Source organism: Elephas maximus, chromosome 4, assembly GCF_024166365.1.
Source record: "Elephas maximus indicus isolate mEleMax1 chromosome 4, mEleMax1 primary haplotype, whole genome shotgun sequence".
Taxonomy (NCBI): Eukaryota; Metazoa; Chordata; class Mammalia; order Proboscidea; family Elephantidae; genus Elephas; species Elephas maximus.
Window position 1 is genome coordinate 8,715,282 of NC_064822.1, and position 15,212 is coordinate 8,730,493.

A 15,212-nucleotide genomic window follows, 5' to 3' on the forward strand; every position below is an offset into this window, starting at 1 on the left:
GCTCTAGACCAGTAGCTCCCCATTCTGGCTTTGTAGAAATATCTATATCCAACCTCCGCCCCAGAGATTCTGATTTCTTCAGTCTGTGCTGGTGCCTGGGAAACAGTATTTTAAATTGGTGTTTCCACCACCTTGCAGCCAAGGTTGAGAACAACTGCTCTGGTACCACCAAGGGGGCCTGGAAAAATGCAGATTATGGTATAGTGGGCCTAGGATACCGTCCAAGAGTCTACACTTAGAACATGCTTCCGAGCAGGGCCAATGCCGCTGGTCCATGGACCACACTTGAGCAGCAAGGGTCCGTGACAGCTAGACAAGCCTCCTTGACCCTCGCTAACATCTAGGTCACCCCAAAGGTACACTCCTTCCCTAAATGCATATGAGCCATTTCAGGTAACCAAAGTCAGAACATAACCAGTTCTTCTCCTGTGGGGACTACTTCATCTTTCTGGTGGAACTGAAGCATCCTAAAGGCACAGGCTGTATCAATGCGTCATAATGTAGTGAATCAAAGTACAGGCTCTGAAATCAGAGGGATCTGCCTGACAAGGCCCAGCCATGTACCAGATGGGCAACCTATGGCTACTTTCTTATTCTCTTTAGCCTACGCTTCCTCACTTATAAACTAGGGGCTGCACCAATACCTCCACCCCTTGGGATTAATGTAAGTACATAAGATACAACACACAGCACACTCTTTAAGTGCTAGCTCTCATCTTAACAATCTCCTAGCTCTCCTCAGACCTCTCTGGAACTCCTTCTCAATGACTCAGGGCTGAGGAAAAGTGATAGGTATCACTGCTTACGCTACTTTCTACAACAGCTCCCCAACCGCTTGGACAAGAGCTGCTAAGCATCCATTTTGACCTAAAAAGCTTTATGGCACCAAAAGCAAAGACCGAGCTGAAAATAATATCCCCTGAATGGATAAACAAAGCAGCTCCCTTTCTCATAAGTAAAAAAAAAAACGAACTTAGAACCCAAAACCCATCTGCTTCAGACTTAAAATTGCACCTCATCCGCCTACCAAAACAGACCAAGGTCTGTCTAAAACTTCCCCAGAGTTAGTTTTCTAAAGTTTTGCTACAAAATGCTTGGGTATTCTGGGAAGTTTTTGAAAGCACCATTCATCACTTTCAGTAGCAATGCACAATGAAGAGTGAAGAGAAATACATAAATTCTAATCTTGCATAAGGAGCCCTGACGACACCATGGTTAAGGGCTCGGCTGCTAACCGCAAGGCTGGCAGTTCATATCCACCATCTGCTCCAAGGGAGAAAGATGTGGCAGTCTGCCTCTGTAAAGATTACAGCCTGGGAAACCCGATGGGGCAGTTCTACTCTGTCCTATAGGGTCACTGTGAGCTGGAATCAACTCAGGGCAAGGGGTTTGGTTTTGGTTTTTTTTGTCTGTTTGTTTTGGTTTTTAATCTTGCTACTGTCGTATCTCTTTTTCACATATGTACCAACCGAAAACTCTGGACTTCCAATGTACTCATGTGAAACAATGTTTACAAACAAATACTAGAAGGGAACAAAGTCAAAATATGAAAGTTGTGCAACTAGATAAGCTTTATTATTTTAATCACTACTTAGCAATTTCCCTAACCACATATGGGGAGATGGAGGAACCATTATTTCAATTAATAAGATATTTAAGGTTCTCAAGGAGAGGAAAACAACGTTCAGTGTTATGGTGGGGGAAAAGATGGAGCGCAGGTGGTCCCCCGAACATGAAGCAAATGTGTTCATAATCCTGCAAGTCTGATGTAACAGTACTGCCATGCCCAGAAGCTGAAGAAGCCTTAAAGCCACCACTCCCTATTCAGTAGGATAAATAGGTCAACTCCTGGGTGAAGTCTACAGTTGATCGGCAATGGGTGCCTTTGGCTGAACTAAAGTATTAAAACTTGCATCAATCTGTCAACCCTTACAACTACCTACCTAAGCAAAACATGGTCTGTGTTCCTTTCCTGCTGATGTAGCTGCCCGAAATCATCATAAGATCCAGAGAAGAGTAAGGAGGTATTATGGGCATATGAATTACAGACGCCTATATGTAACACAGGGTTAGAGGGGTCACAAAAATGCCACCTTTCCCGTTGTATTTTGTAACTGAGATTATCTCTTGGAGTTCCAGGGTATTCTCAGAACTACTACTAGTTAATAACTGCTAAAGGTCTTTACAACATCTGTGCACTTTAGAAATATCAATCATATTTACAGTTCCTAGTTTTATTCTTTCCGAGTTTCAAAAGAAATTTTAAAATGTGTAACCAACGCCATTTAAAACATTGTAGGCACAACAAAGAAACGTCACATAATTTCCTTTGATCCAGCAATGGGACAGCTGCAATTGTTTTAGAAAGTAACAAGGGTTAACAGTAGCTAAACCCACTCAGCTAAGACAGTTGGCCAAGCACAATTCTCCTTCTCTGTAAAAGAATCGGCTTTAACTACTGGACAGTCTGAACATTCTTGGACCTAGAATTATTTCCTCTATTTCCAACTGAATTAGTAAATACTAACACTTGAGATTATGATGGCACTTTCAGAAGAAAAAAAATGACTCACAGGTTATCTTGAAAAGCAACTCTTGGTATCATCAATCAAATAAAAATTAATTTGACTTTGCAAATTAGCCACTGAAATTGTGCCTAACCCATGCTTAAAACTTGATGAGAAAGAAAGAACTAATATTCACCAAAAGCCTATTATATAGCATGAGCATTATCTACACTAAATTGCTTGATACTGGGACAGCCAACAAAAGGTAACATCACCAATTTACAGATGGGAAAACTGAGGCTCACAGCGCTTGCAGAATTTGCCAAAGCTCAAAACTACCAGGGGCCAAAACCAAAAACTGGAAAAGCTCTTCCATTATGGACATCCTTTGGGCATCCAAATCAATGTCACTGGGATTTTATTTTTAAATTGCAGAAGAATGTTTTCTTAAGTGAATTTTTTTTGTTTTAAGGAGAGTTCTACCACACATTCAACTTCCCACATCTAGTGCAGTTCTAATGAGGATGAGAAAAAACAACTGAAGTGAGCCTTAATCACTGGCAATCATTCTTAGCAAAAACAAAATAACAGTGACAGCTGACATCTACTCTCTTCTGTTTTCTACAGTGCCTTTTCTTTCACACTCTCTCCTCTCACCCTGACAGCAATCCCGGGAAGCAGACAGTGTGAGAAGCAAAGAATCCTGGGCTCACAGTGGTTATGGTTCTTGCTCTCCGACAGAGAAGCAATGGAATCTACTCTTCCAGATCTTGTCCCAGAGTACATCACTCCGATGCCCGCCTCCTAGGGGTGAAAACAACCACAACCAAACTGGCCGCTTTCAGCTAACGGTGCTTTTGCAAAGATCTGTGTTTTAGGCAGTGGGTCACAAAATGCAAAAGATAAAACTGACCCCATCACAGAAAGCTCAGGGGTTTGTTAGTTTTCCAGGTTTCCTTATTAGGACATTCTCCTGATCACGTGTGCCTTCATAATTTAAAATACACTCATTTATATCCCTTAAACACTGCAAATGATGTGATGCCCCTGTCTTCCAGATGGAGTTGTTTAAATAGTTTGCAATTCTGTGTGATGCGCTTTCACTTATAAATCCACTTGATTTGTTTGAAAGGATCTATAACAAAGCGCTAAAGGTACCAAGTCTTCCATTCAATTTTAATGGAGGCAGTGATTAGTCATATCCTGTGTGGTCGTAAGGCAGGCACCGATATCCTGTACATTTTACTCCCTATTCCGCAGGTACTGCCGGCTGTAATAACAGAAATCTGGGTTCAGACTATAACCCTGCTGGGCAGGAACCTGGCTAACCATTACTCACATATGACTTTGCACACTGGGTTTCAGAATTATAAATTATACATCTTAAATGTCTCTGTGGTCTGGGAAAATGTGTTCCCTGAAAAAACAGTTTGTTTTTAATTTTTGGACTTAGTGCTGGATTTTAGAAAAGAAAATTAAAACAAAGACATGAAAAGATTTCCCAATTTGTATTGTATACTTAAAATAGAACCAAAAAAAACCCATTCTCATATCAACCACCTACACTAAAGCAGTACACTCCTCTTTGTGTTTTCTTAACCTGTTAATATGATATATTTTGATCGTTAAACAATTTTAGGTTTTTGAGACATACAGCAAGTTGTTTTCTGAAGTGTTCAAGAAGGAAACATTGAGTTTTATTTTAGGATATCTCAAAGGGGCCTTTTAGGAATAGAGATTTAAGTATTCCAGTCCCCCATTGAGATGGGCCAGTCTTCATTCATTCGTCCCTAATCCCCAAGCCTCTCCAGCCACCCTACTTGACAGCCAGATGCTGATGCTACTTTCCTTCCAGAAGATGGGTGAGGCTGCTGGGAAAGGACCAGCTCCTCCAGAAGTCCAGCAGGGCCTGTTCCCAGCGCACGAGGCCAAGCCAACAGCTCTGCCCGGCGACAGCCTGGGGATGGCCCACCAGCTGCCCAGTCAGCACTGCCTTTAACAAAGTCCGCCACAGTACAAAGGAGGAAAACTTGGTCACCTTCACTCCTCTGCCACAGGTTGTCGGTCCAAAGAAATGTAATACAAACGACAAGGAAAAAAAAAAAAAAAACATATACCAGAAAAAATATATCTGAGTTCCAAAAAATTGTCTTATGGTATATCTTAATATTAAAGAAAAATCAAGAGTGAGAGAAACAATATTGATTTGATTGTTATCTCTAAACCACTTAAATGTACAGCATCATAAAACCAACAACTTCATGAACATAAGGGTATATGTATACACACACAGTATCACACATTTAGAGCCCTGGGGGGCACAGTGGTTAAGAGCTCAGATGTTAACCAAAAGGTCAGCAGTTCAAATCCACTCCTTGGAAACCCTATGGGGCAGTTCTACTCTGTCCTATAGGATTGCTATGAGTCAGAACTGACTCAAGGACAATGGGTTATCATATATTAAGTGATCATTCACAACCAAAGGGAACGATCTTACTAAGTTACTCCTGAGCATATGATTTACCTGAAAAAGATACTTATCTTGAGAGGATAAGGAATTCTGAAGGACACACTAGGCAAAATTTGCCCTCTCAATAAGACGTGTTTGACCCAGGAGACAAGCACCATTATTTCAAAATTTGGGAAGCAAAATATTCTCATGGGAGGTGGGGAACATTCTGTACTCTGTTTGCTCCTCTCAAACGTCACTGTACATCACTCCTGCCTCAGGGTCCCCATGAGCACCAAAGCCAACTGGACAGACTAGAAGTCTTCTCTAAAGCTCAGAGAACTGATGGCAAGAGCCCAGCCAGGCGCTTCTGAACATGCGAAGTGGGTCAGCAACAAGAACTATCTACATGGGGTCATGTAGACAACCAAAAAAAAAACTAAACTCATTGCCATCAAATCAATCGACCACAGCAATTCAAAATATTAGATAGGAAACCTAAGGGGCAGTGAGCTTATTTTAATGAGGAAGAGGTGACTCAGAAAAGGAGGGTGAGGATGATGGTACCGCTTGAACAATGTAATACAAACTGCTGAACGGGGTGTATGTTTTGCTGTGTATATTCTCAACAATAACAGAATAATTTTGAACAAAAATATATACATGTTTTTTAAAAGTGGGTCAGCAACAAGATGGGAAAACTGAGGCTCGAGGAGGGTTGCGAGATTTGCCACAGCAGAAAACAAGTGGGGGCCAAAACCAAAAGCTGGACAAGCTCTTCCATTAGGGACATCTCTGGGGCATCCAAGTCAACCTTAGTTCCGCAAAGACAGTAGCAGTAAATGCAGCTGGGAAGCTGGGCAGAAGGAGTCCCTGGCTGAGGGAAAAGAGGTGAAGAGTTCGTGAAGCCTAAAAAGTTTGGGGATGGAGGGTGGAGAGTCCAGGGGACTTGGAGGCCCAGCGATCAAGAGCTTACCAAACAATAACAGGACCGAGCAGACACACAGGGTCTACACATTGTGTGAAACACTCCTAAAAATTGCCAGTTTTCATTTGAGGTTTTTGAACATCTCTGGCACATAGATACATGGTGTTTTATGCGACTCTCAGAACTATAAAATACCTAAAAATGGAATCTTGTTCATAGGGGCTTTTGTAGTCTGTTTTTTCAACATATTTATTGAGATATAATCACATACCATAAAATTCATCTATTTCAATGTACAATTCAAGAGTTCTTAGCACAGTCACAGAGTTATGCAACCATCGCCTCTAAGTTTAGAACATTTTCATCACCTGAGAAAGAAACCCTGCACCCATTAGCAGCCACACCCCATTCCCCCCACCCTCCAGCCCTAGGCAACCACTGATGTACTTTCTGTCTATTCTGGACGTTTCACATAGATGGAGTCATACAACAGGTAGTCTTTTGTGACTGGCTTCTTTCACTAAGCATGTTGTTTTCAAGGTTTATCCATGCTGTAGCATGTATCAGGACTGCATTCCTTTTGATTGCTGGATAACATTCCAACATACGCATATACCACATTTTGTTTATCCGTTTATCAGTTGGTGGGCATTTGGGTTATTTCCATTTGTTGGCTAAATTAATAATGCTGCTATAAACATCCACATATATGTTCTTCTGTGGAATGTCTTCATTTCTCTTGGATATATGCTATGCAGTCTTTCTTAAGAGAAGAGGGTTAAATAACTGATTTTTCAAGTCATATGGATGTGAAGCTTGAAATCCTATTTGTAAACACCAGTATCAATTGATGGAAAAAAAAAAAATAAGCAAAAGTAAAATGTAATGGCAAAGACCACCTAAAGATGGAAAGCCAGACACAAAAAGACAGACAACTATGAAAAAAAGTCATATTTACATAATCCTTCCAAATGTAAAAATTTTTAAGTAGAATAAAATGACAAATTTAAAAAACAAAGTCTCTACTTTGATCGGTGAACTCTGTATTTCTTTTCATAAGACTATTTGTTTTTCTATTTGCCGTGTAAAGCAAAGAAAAGCTACCAAAATCAGGTGATTTTTTTCTAAATTTACTAACCCCCTGCTCTACTGCCACTGACCTTGGTCCGAGGTAGGAATGTGGCCTAAGAAACTGAGGGGGGGAAGGACACTGTGTGGGCCTGAAGAGGGCAGCTCACTGCTGTCAAAACACCATCTCCACTCCCACTGAGCGAGGCTGGGGACAATTATGTGAAATTACCTACGGGAAGCACCTTCCTGGCCCAATTTTAAGCATTTCTTTCCACCCTTAAGGAAAACTAAAGAGGACTTTGACTTTCTATTACATGTTCAGCATCACCAGTCTGCGTCCAACTCTAAAAACCAGTTCCCCTTGAGTCGATACGTACTCTGGACAACCCTGTGTGTGTCAGGGTTGAACTGCTCGACAGTGGGTTTTTTTCAATGGCTGATTTTTTTGGAAGTAGAGTGCCAGGCCTCTCTTCCAGGGCACCTCTGGGTGGACTTGAACCTCCAACTTTCTGGTTAGCAGCTGAGTGCATTAACCATCTGCAACCACCCAGGGATGCCACGTCCTACTCTAAAGGGAGAAAGACCTCCCAGGAAAGATGGACTATTCTTCAACGGATTTGTGATCCAAGTGGAATTTTAATGGTACCTCCACAACCAATCCATCCGCACTCACCACTTGCCAAGAAGCACTTCACATTGGCCAGATCCTCTCTGAGCATCTCAGATCCTAAACATTTCTATTTAATCCTGACACTCACCCAAGGATCCCAACTGACAGAATTAGAGTCACCAGCTTGAGCATAGGTGTATTTCAGGGCCAGGTTCCCACAGTGGCCTGGCCACCTGCCTTCAACCTTGCCTAATGTAAACCCCGGACTATCCTCTGCTGGGTCTGAAAAAGACTGAACTGCCCATATCTCCTTCAAAATAGCTGGCACAAAAGAATAACTTTCAGATACTCCACGCTGAATCGTAGTTTCAGTTACAAGCTGTTTGTGCCAATATGCCAAACACACCAAACCTTAAAGTCCTTAAAAGTAGCAAGTACCGGTTATCATCTTCTAAGTTAAAGAAAGTGTCATTTTTGGGTGTGAATGCATGCAGGTGTGTTTATCCTCAACTTTTTGTTTTTATGCCTAGCATGTGACAGGTACTGGATGTACAAATATGACTAAGAGAGTGCCATCACTTTCAAGCATTTCGCCTGGAAGGAGAAGGGATGTGGTTCTGTCCAACAGGCTAGCACACTTACACAGCGCGCAGACAAGCACATTCTTCTAGGTCCGTGTGGGAGGCACAGGAAGTCCCCAGGAGAAGCATAAAAGAGGGAGAAGCTCAAACAGCCTGGGGATGCAGGGACAGCCTTCCAGAGAAGGCTGATCTGAGCTGAGGTTCCACGGATGAGCAGACACTGAGTGGAAAGCGGTAGCAAGGATTCCAGGGAGAAGAAACAGATAAGCCTAGAGCTGGAGGCAGGAAAGTGGAAGCAATTCCAAGTAAGTGGGGCCTGGGGAGTCTGGTGGAGAGACTGGGAGGCAGGGAGAAGGAGCCCTGCAAGGCACAGACAGGCTGCCTTGAGGACACAGGACTTGGCCTCTGGAAAAGGGGGCAGTAGAGCACACTTAGATTTGAATTTTAGAAACATCAGCCTTTCAAAAAAAAAAATTTTTTTTTCCTTTAGAGGGAAGACAGAAAATATTAATAAAAACAACGAATCGTCTTTCATTTCACTAATTTTTGTTTGTCTCTATCTTCAATCTCTGCAGTAGTATACATAACCGTTCCTGTAAACATTTCAACAAGTTTGTAAATGTGTAACAACATGCAGGCATATGCTTATTTGCACAGAAAAATCTCCGATCAATCACAAGATTTTCAAAAAAAAAAAAATGACTTGCATGAATTTAGAAATCAACAGTACCTTTAAAAAAAACTTTTCAAAAGTGCGATTATAGTTACTGTCCATAAACTCAAGTTGTTATTTTAGAAATAACAAAAATAAATTGCTATTAAGTTCCCATGCTTGAGGGAAAGAAGCAATTGCCCAAAAAACAGAGACCCAAATAATCAACCTATAATAAAGCAAATACCAGTGGCTCTTACATTCCCTGTCCACCCCCACTACACACACACATACCTACGTGTACACACACACACAATATGCCCTTCTGATTGCGATGGTGTTTAGGCAAATATTGACATTTTTACCTATTCTTTAACTTAATTACATACTGCCTTTAAGCAGTGAAGAAAAAACCCAACCAGGGAATACTGGAATACTTATAAAAGTTTCCCAGGAAGTAAAACTGTTTGGTGGACAAAATATACTTGTGATTGAAATAATTCACTTTCTGAGCTACTGCATCCCAGACCCAGGGCTAAAGAGTTTGATGTTCCTCAACCTGTTCAACACTCACATTAACCCTATGAGAGATTATCCCACTTTACAGATGAGAAAAATGAGGCTGTGAAGGGTTGACTTGCCCAAGGTTAAACAGCTAGTACATCTGGATGTCCAAACCCAGACAAAAGCTCCCACCATCTCCCCAAGAAGAGGGCTATCAGATGGGAGAGAGTGAGCTAAGAAGTTCAGAAGTCCCCTCACTCACTCTCACCCTTCATCTCTTTTCCCCAGCCCCCCATCAGTCAGTTAGCAGCATTTCTTTAGAATGAATGCAGATCCCATGTAAACGGCTGCTCAGTTCATCTTTCCAGAGGATCCTTTGTCCATATCATTGTCCTGCCCAAGTAACTTGGAGGCTTCTGTACCACCTAATGGCATAGTCCCACCTGGTGTCTTGTGTGGGCATTCCAAGTCCTCCTTAGCTTGATCCCAACCTACCAGTCTGACATGAGTCCTCCAGAGGCTCCCAACTGGCCTTGGCTGTCTGAATCAGCTTTTTTCAGTCTGTTCCCCTTCCTAGAATGCCTTCCCTCCCACTTCTCAGAATCACAAGGGATGCTCTCCAGGCTCACACGCCTGGACCCCACTGCAAACCCACAGAATCAGAACCCCCTATAACGACCAGTCACTCCACCAGTCAGGTAAGAAGCACCGTCCTAAACCAAGGCCTGCCTTCCACGGTCTAAGCCCAACAGAAGCCCCAGTGATGGAATGGCATCTTTCCCACCCTCCACCTCTGGAATCCAGAAACAATTACTGTCAGCACTACCCTGTTGCCAATTAGGTGCTACCACCTATTGTTATTTACAGTTTTATATACTCGCCCTGTCTCCTAAACTATCTTATATTCTTCTGGAGTACAAGGATATAGTCTTTTATTTCTTCATATAACCTGAGATCTTTATACAGTAGCCCCCAACAAACACTGTGCTTGTTTTTGGCACTCCGTACCTTATGTCCTTTGGGAATCAGGGGTGAGTCAGGCCCCAGGCATGATCACAGCAGACACATACATGGTCTGTCAGTCCTCCCAGCCCTAAGCATTCATGAGAAAGATCCATGTAACCTGGTTCTCTACGTCCTCCTCAGAAAGCGTCTGGATGAGGATGGGTGAATGGGGACAAAGAGCCAAAACATTCTCAACTATCAGTGATCATAACCACAAAAACACTTCACAGCCTTCAGATATCTGCTTATTGAGGATACTTCTGGTATTAAATTATTCCACTCTACTCTCCAGAAAAAATAATTTGCTTAACCTGAAGAGAACACAGGTCATGTATAATGCCAAAAATTAGCCCCATCATACTGCAAAATGCTTACTACAGAGAGAGCCTTCGTGAGTAGCTGGAATTTTTCTTTCTTTTTTTTTTTTTGGGGGGGGGGGGCTTGTTGATTTTAATCCAAAGCCATAAACATGATCTTCTCACATTTTCCCCACCAAATGGGAGTTCATCACCACATGTCACCTAGCAACCCAAACACCACTCTACAGCCACCCAGCTACCAAAGTTGTTATACAGAATTGTCTTCTTTTTTTTTTTTTTATTAAACAATAAGAGGGAGAGGTAAGAGAACAAAACTTAAAAACACGTGTTCGTACTTGTTTGCTTCATAATCATTTTAATAGGGTGAGGGAAGTATGAAGAAAGAAAAGACTAAAGATTAATCTTAATCATTACCTAGCAATTTAAGAGGGAAAACTACAAATGGACTCAGAAGATACTCACTCAGGCCCTTGCAACATGTGAAAGTCAAGTCTTGCAATCCGTGACTGTACTTTGTATACTGCACAACTCACGTTAAAACCGAACTACCGAACTATGCATCGCACTTGAAGAGCATTTAAATAACTCTGGGAACCCCTGAATCATTGTTGACTTCTCCATCTCATCCATATCCAACCCCAGTGCTGTCGTCACCCTTCCTTCCACCTTACCCTTCAGAACTCAGCAACATGCCTTTTCTCTTTGGTGAAGACTTGCCAGGCAGGCTCCCTTAAGAAAACTGCACTGCTTCTGCCCGGCCAGGTCACTGTGAAGCATTGATCACTAATATTCAAGAACAAGGTTCAGATCTATCACCAACCAAAAAACTCAAACCCACTGTTATCGATTCCAACTCACAGCGACCCTATAGGACGGAGGAGAACTGCCCCATAGGGTTTCCAAGGCTGTAAAACTTTCTGCAAGCAGACTGCCATATCTTTCTCCTCCAGCGGCTGGTGGGCTCGCCCTGCCAACCTTTTGCTTAGCAGCTGTAACAGGTCTATCACCAAGGCCTCTGAACTGCACTTCCTAACACATCAGACACATTCTCTTCTATCCACGCTGCTCCACACCACTACCTGCTTCACCTGGAGGACCTCAGAGCCTTTTGTCCTAGACACTTGCAATCCATTTTCTACAAAGCAGGCAGTGGGAGCCCCTGAATGGCCAGCACCCAGAATAGTGTCTTGGACATATTAAATGCCTTAAAATTTGTGTGCAATGAATGAGTAACTCAACCAGATTTTTGTTGTTTATTGACTTGTTTGGGAGATGCATTTGTATTTCCCAAGCAGGCCATTCAATCAGTGTGCACTGTGTGCATCATGAAATAAGACTAGTTTTAACGATGCAAAATGAGTAAAGTTGAAAAGAAATGCTTACCACCTGCTCCCTTCTCAGGAACCTAAGCACACTGCACGGTACACGGTACACATTATCGTATTCCTTTTTCCTTTCACAACTTATGTTGTTGGTTTTCAAAGTACATGGGCAACCATTACTGATTTAGAATACAGAGATCATAAACTGCATTCATATACAATCCTTCAAGATGCTAAATAGATTTAGAAAGCCGTTCCCTCCCCCCCCATCAGCTTTGCAAGATAAACAGATGCCCAATTTCCACTAATTTTATTTGACTTTCCATAAAAGGGTTCAACCAACTACAAGGAAGATTTTAGAGCTATTAAATAAAGTCAACATGTCAGGTTCCTAAACTCTCCCCCAAATTATCTTTAAAACACCAAATGTATGCTATTGCATTAGATTTTTTCTCAATGCGTACTTTAAAATAATGAGAAAGTTTTTTTCTTCCAAATTAATTTTAGAATTGGAAGATGCCACACTGAGCTCTGAATCCACCCTCTACACATTCAGATTGGCAAAGCCACCTTCTCCCTTATCTGCTAATCCAAAACCCACAGGAGCCAGAGCACTCCGCTATCAGGAACAAATGGGGAAAACAAAAGCCGAGATGCTTCCCACCAAACGTTACCATACAATTTCCAAAGGAAGTATCCTCAGGTGCTTGAGAGAAACTTGAGCGTGGGCCGTTGTCAGACACAGACACAGCCGATGAAACAATTTAACGAAATGCCTTTTCACTTCTGACACATTGTAGAGGAATGTAGTTACGTGGAAACAATGTTATCACTCCACGAAGAAAAAGGGAAATCTACTCGACTCCGAAATCAGGCCCTGGCTCAGCAGTGCCGGCACCACATGGAACTAGTTCCAGAAACATAAAAGCTGAGTTCCCAGCAGGAAAACTTTTAACTCAGTGAATGATTCAAGGGTGGTTCTTCTTTAAGGAGCCCTGCACCCGAGCCTCTTCATTGCGAAGAGTCTCTGCTCGGCAAACGCTCGCGAGCGATTGGGAAAGGGTGTCCCCCTTTGGGACCGCCTTCCCGACCCCAAGCCAGAGACTCTCCTCCCACCCAGCACGACCCAAAACGCGCCGGGCCACCCCTACCCGCAGTCGGTAGGGAGAAAAAGGCTCTTCACCTTGGCCCTCTTTCCCCCACTTCTCATCTCCAACACCGGAGAAAAGGAGTGGAGAGAAGCAACGCAATCCCTCTCCGTTGTATATGGAATAAATAAACTCTTCTCACACCAAAAAAAAGTTCTATTTTCCCCAGCCTTTGCCCGCAGGGCCTGAATCGGGGAAAGGCCTGGGGCTGGATTTCAACTGGCCGCAGCCACCGGCCTGGGAGAGAGGCGTCCCGCCAGGTTGGCCCCGGTGCCCTCGGTGCGTTTGATTTGGGGCTTTTGCTCCTTCTTACAGGGGCCCCAGGAGGCAGCCTGTAATTGGCGCCGGCCCGCGCGGCACTGCCCGCCTCTGCCCAGCGACCCCGCGGCGCGACCGGCCGCTGCAGCCGCGAGCCGGGAGCCCAGAGGGGCGGCGGGGGGCCGCGCTTGGCCCCGGGTGCGGGCGGGAGAAGCGCAGGGTCCGGCCACGGTGCCCGCGCTCTCGTCGCCCCCGGCCCATGGGGCGGGTCCCCGGCGCAGCCATGATGCAGTTCCCTCGGCTGCCAGTCTGCCCCATTCGCTCCGGCCGTCCCACCCGGAGCTGAAAACTTTCCAACCCGCCCGGCAACTCCGGGACAGGGAGAGCGCCGGGACCCCGGGCCAGGCGCCCGGCCCAGGCCGAGCCGGCCCGCCGCACTTTCCCTTTCCCCGCCTCTCCCCCTCGGTGTTCCCTCCTCCCCCTTTCCAGGAAGCGCCATATTGATCCCGAGCGCCTTCCCTCCTCCTCCTCCTCCTCCTCCTCCTCCGGCACTCCCTCCCCTCCCCTCCCGGCTCCGCCGACCCCCCACCCACCCCTCCAGCGGCCCCGCGCGCCCAGCCCCGGCCCCTCACCTTGGCGATGGCCTTCCTGTAGCGGGTCACCGCTTGCTGGATGAGGTTGAAAACTTTCATGTTGCCGTCTCCGCACGGCACGACCACCCGGGTCCTCCCGAAACACACCGTCACTTTCATGCTGCCGCCGCCGCGGTCCCACGCGCGCTCCCTCGCTGAGCCCTCGGCTGGAACGGCCACCCGGCCGGGGCGGCTGGACCCCCCGGGGGACGCGCGGCGGAGCCCCCGCTCGGCGGCGGGCCGAGGACGGCACCACAGGCGCCCGGGCGCAGCCGGCTGTGGCTAGGGGCGCGGGGCGGCGGCGCGGCCAGGGGGGCGCTCGGCTCGCATGCTCGGCGCCCGGAGGCCCGCGCGGCCGGGGGCTCTCGCTGCTCTCCGCGAGCCGCCCTCCGCCCTCCGCCCTCGCCTCGGCGCCCGCAGCCTCCGGCCACCTGTTCGGCGTCTCTGGCGCGCTCCGCGGCGGCGGCGGCTCAGGCTCTCCGGCGCTGGCTCTCAGTCGCGGCCGCTGGGGGAGGGGAGCGCGCAGGGGAGGAGGAGGAGGAGCAGCGCCGAGGCACAAAACACTGCTCGCATGCGGCAAGGGGGGGAGGCGCGGCGCGGGCCGCGGACTCCGCGCCATGGAGGCGGAGCGCATTGCCACGGCCCAGCGCTCACCTCGTCCCCGCCCTCCCGGAGGGGCGTGGGCGGTGGCCGGACTGCAGGGGGGCGGCTGGACCCTCCACCCCACACCCCACCGTTGCAGGCTGGGGTTTTGCTTTTCTATCCCGTTCCCTCAGCGGCGCGGCAGGAGGTAGGAGGCCGAGGCGCCGGGCGGCTGCGAGCTGGCAGCCGGGCAGCAGCCCCGTCTCACCCACCGAACCCCCAGCCCCGGCGCCGGGTCCCTCCCTTCCTAGCCCCCTTCACGCACCCGAGGACACTTCGGTACTGCACTCGGACCTTCCGGCCCCTGCTTGGGGATCGCCAGTTCCTAGCCCCCAGAGGTCTCTCCAAAACCCCCTCCCCCTTTCTTTGTCACTTTTAATCCCCCTCCTCAGCCGGGGGCGTTTCGGGTGCAATGGTTTCTATGAAAAGCAGTTTACACTCGGCGCATCAGGCTCAAAGCACGGAGATCGTTTTGAGAAGAGCAGTAACCATGTCCCCAGGAGATTGGAACGGGGCTCTGCCGGGATATTCCAGCTGAGATTTCTCCTCCCGCAGATGGATCCTGGCACCCCGAACGCCTGTC

General features: G+C 46.3%; 2 protein-coding genes across 19 annotated transcripts in view; both read right to left on the reverse strand.

The window, feature by feature from the left end:
* The window catches only part of PARD3 (par-3 family cell polarity regulator), an 870,612-nt gene extending 856,421 nt beyond the window's left edge, over positions 1-14,191 (reverse strand). For all 18 annotated transcript variants that reach the window (XM_049885016.1, XM_049885003.1, XM_049885008.1 and 15 more), the window contains exon 1: positions 13,988-14,191. In XM_049885016.1, coding sequence (XP_049740973.1) covers positions 13,988-14,107 — 120 coding nt within the window. In that variant the 5' untranslated portion in view covers positions 14,108-14,191. The remainder of the gene's footprint in view (positions 1-13,987) is intronic.
* Positions 1-15,212, reverse strand: part of LOC126076514 (uncharacterized) — a 450,270-nt gene that overhangs the window by 255,990 nt on the left and 179,068 nt on the right. The gene's annotated exons all lie outside the window — the stretch shown is intronic.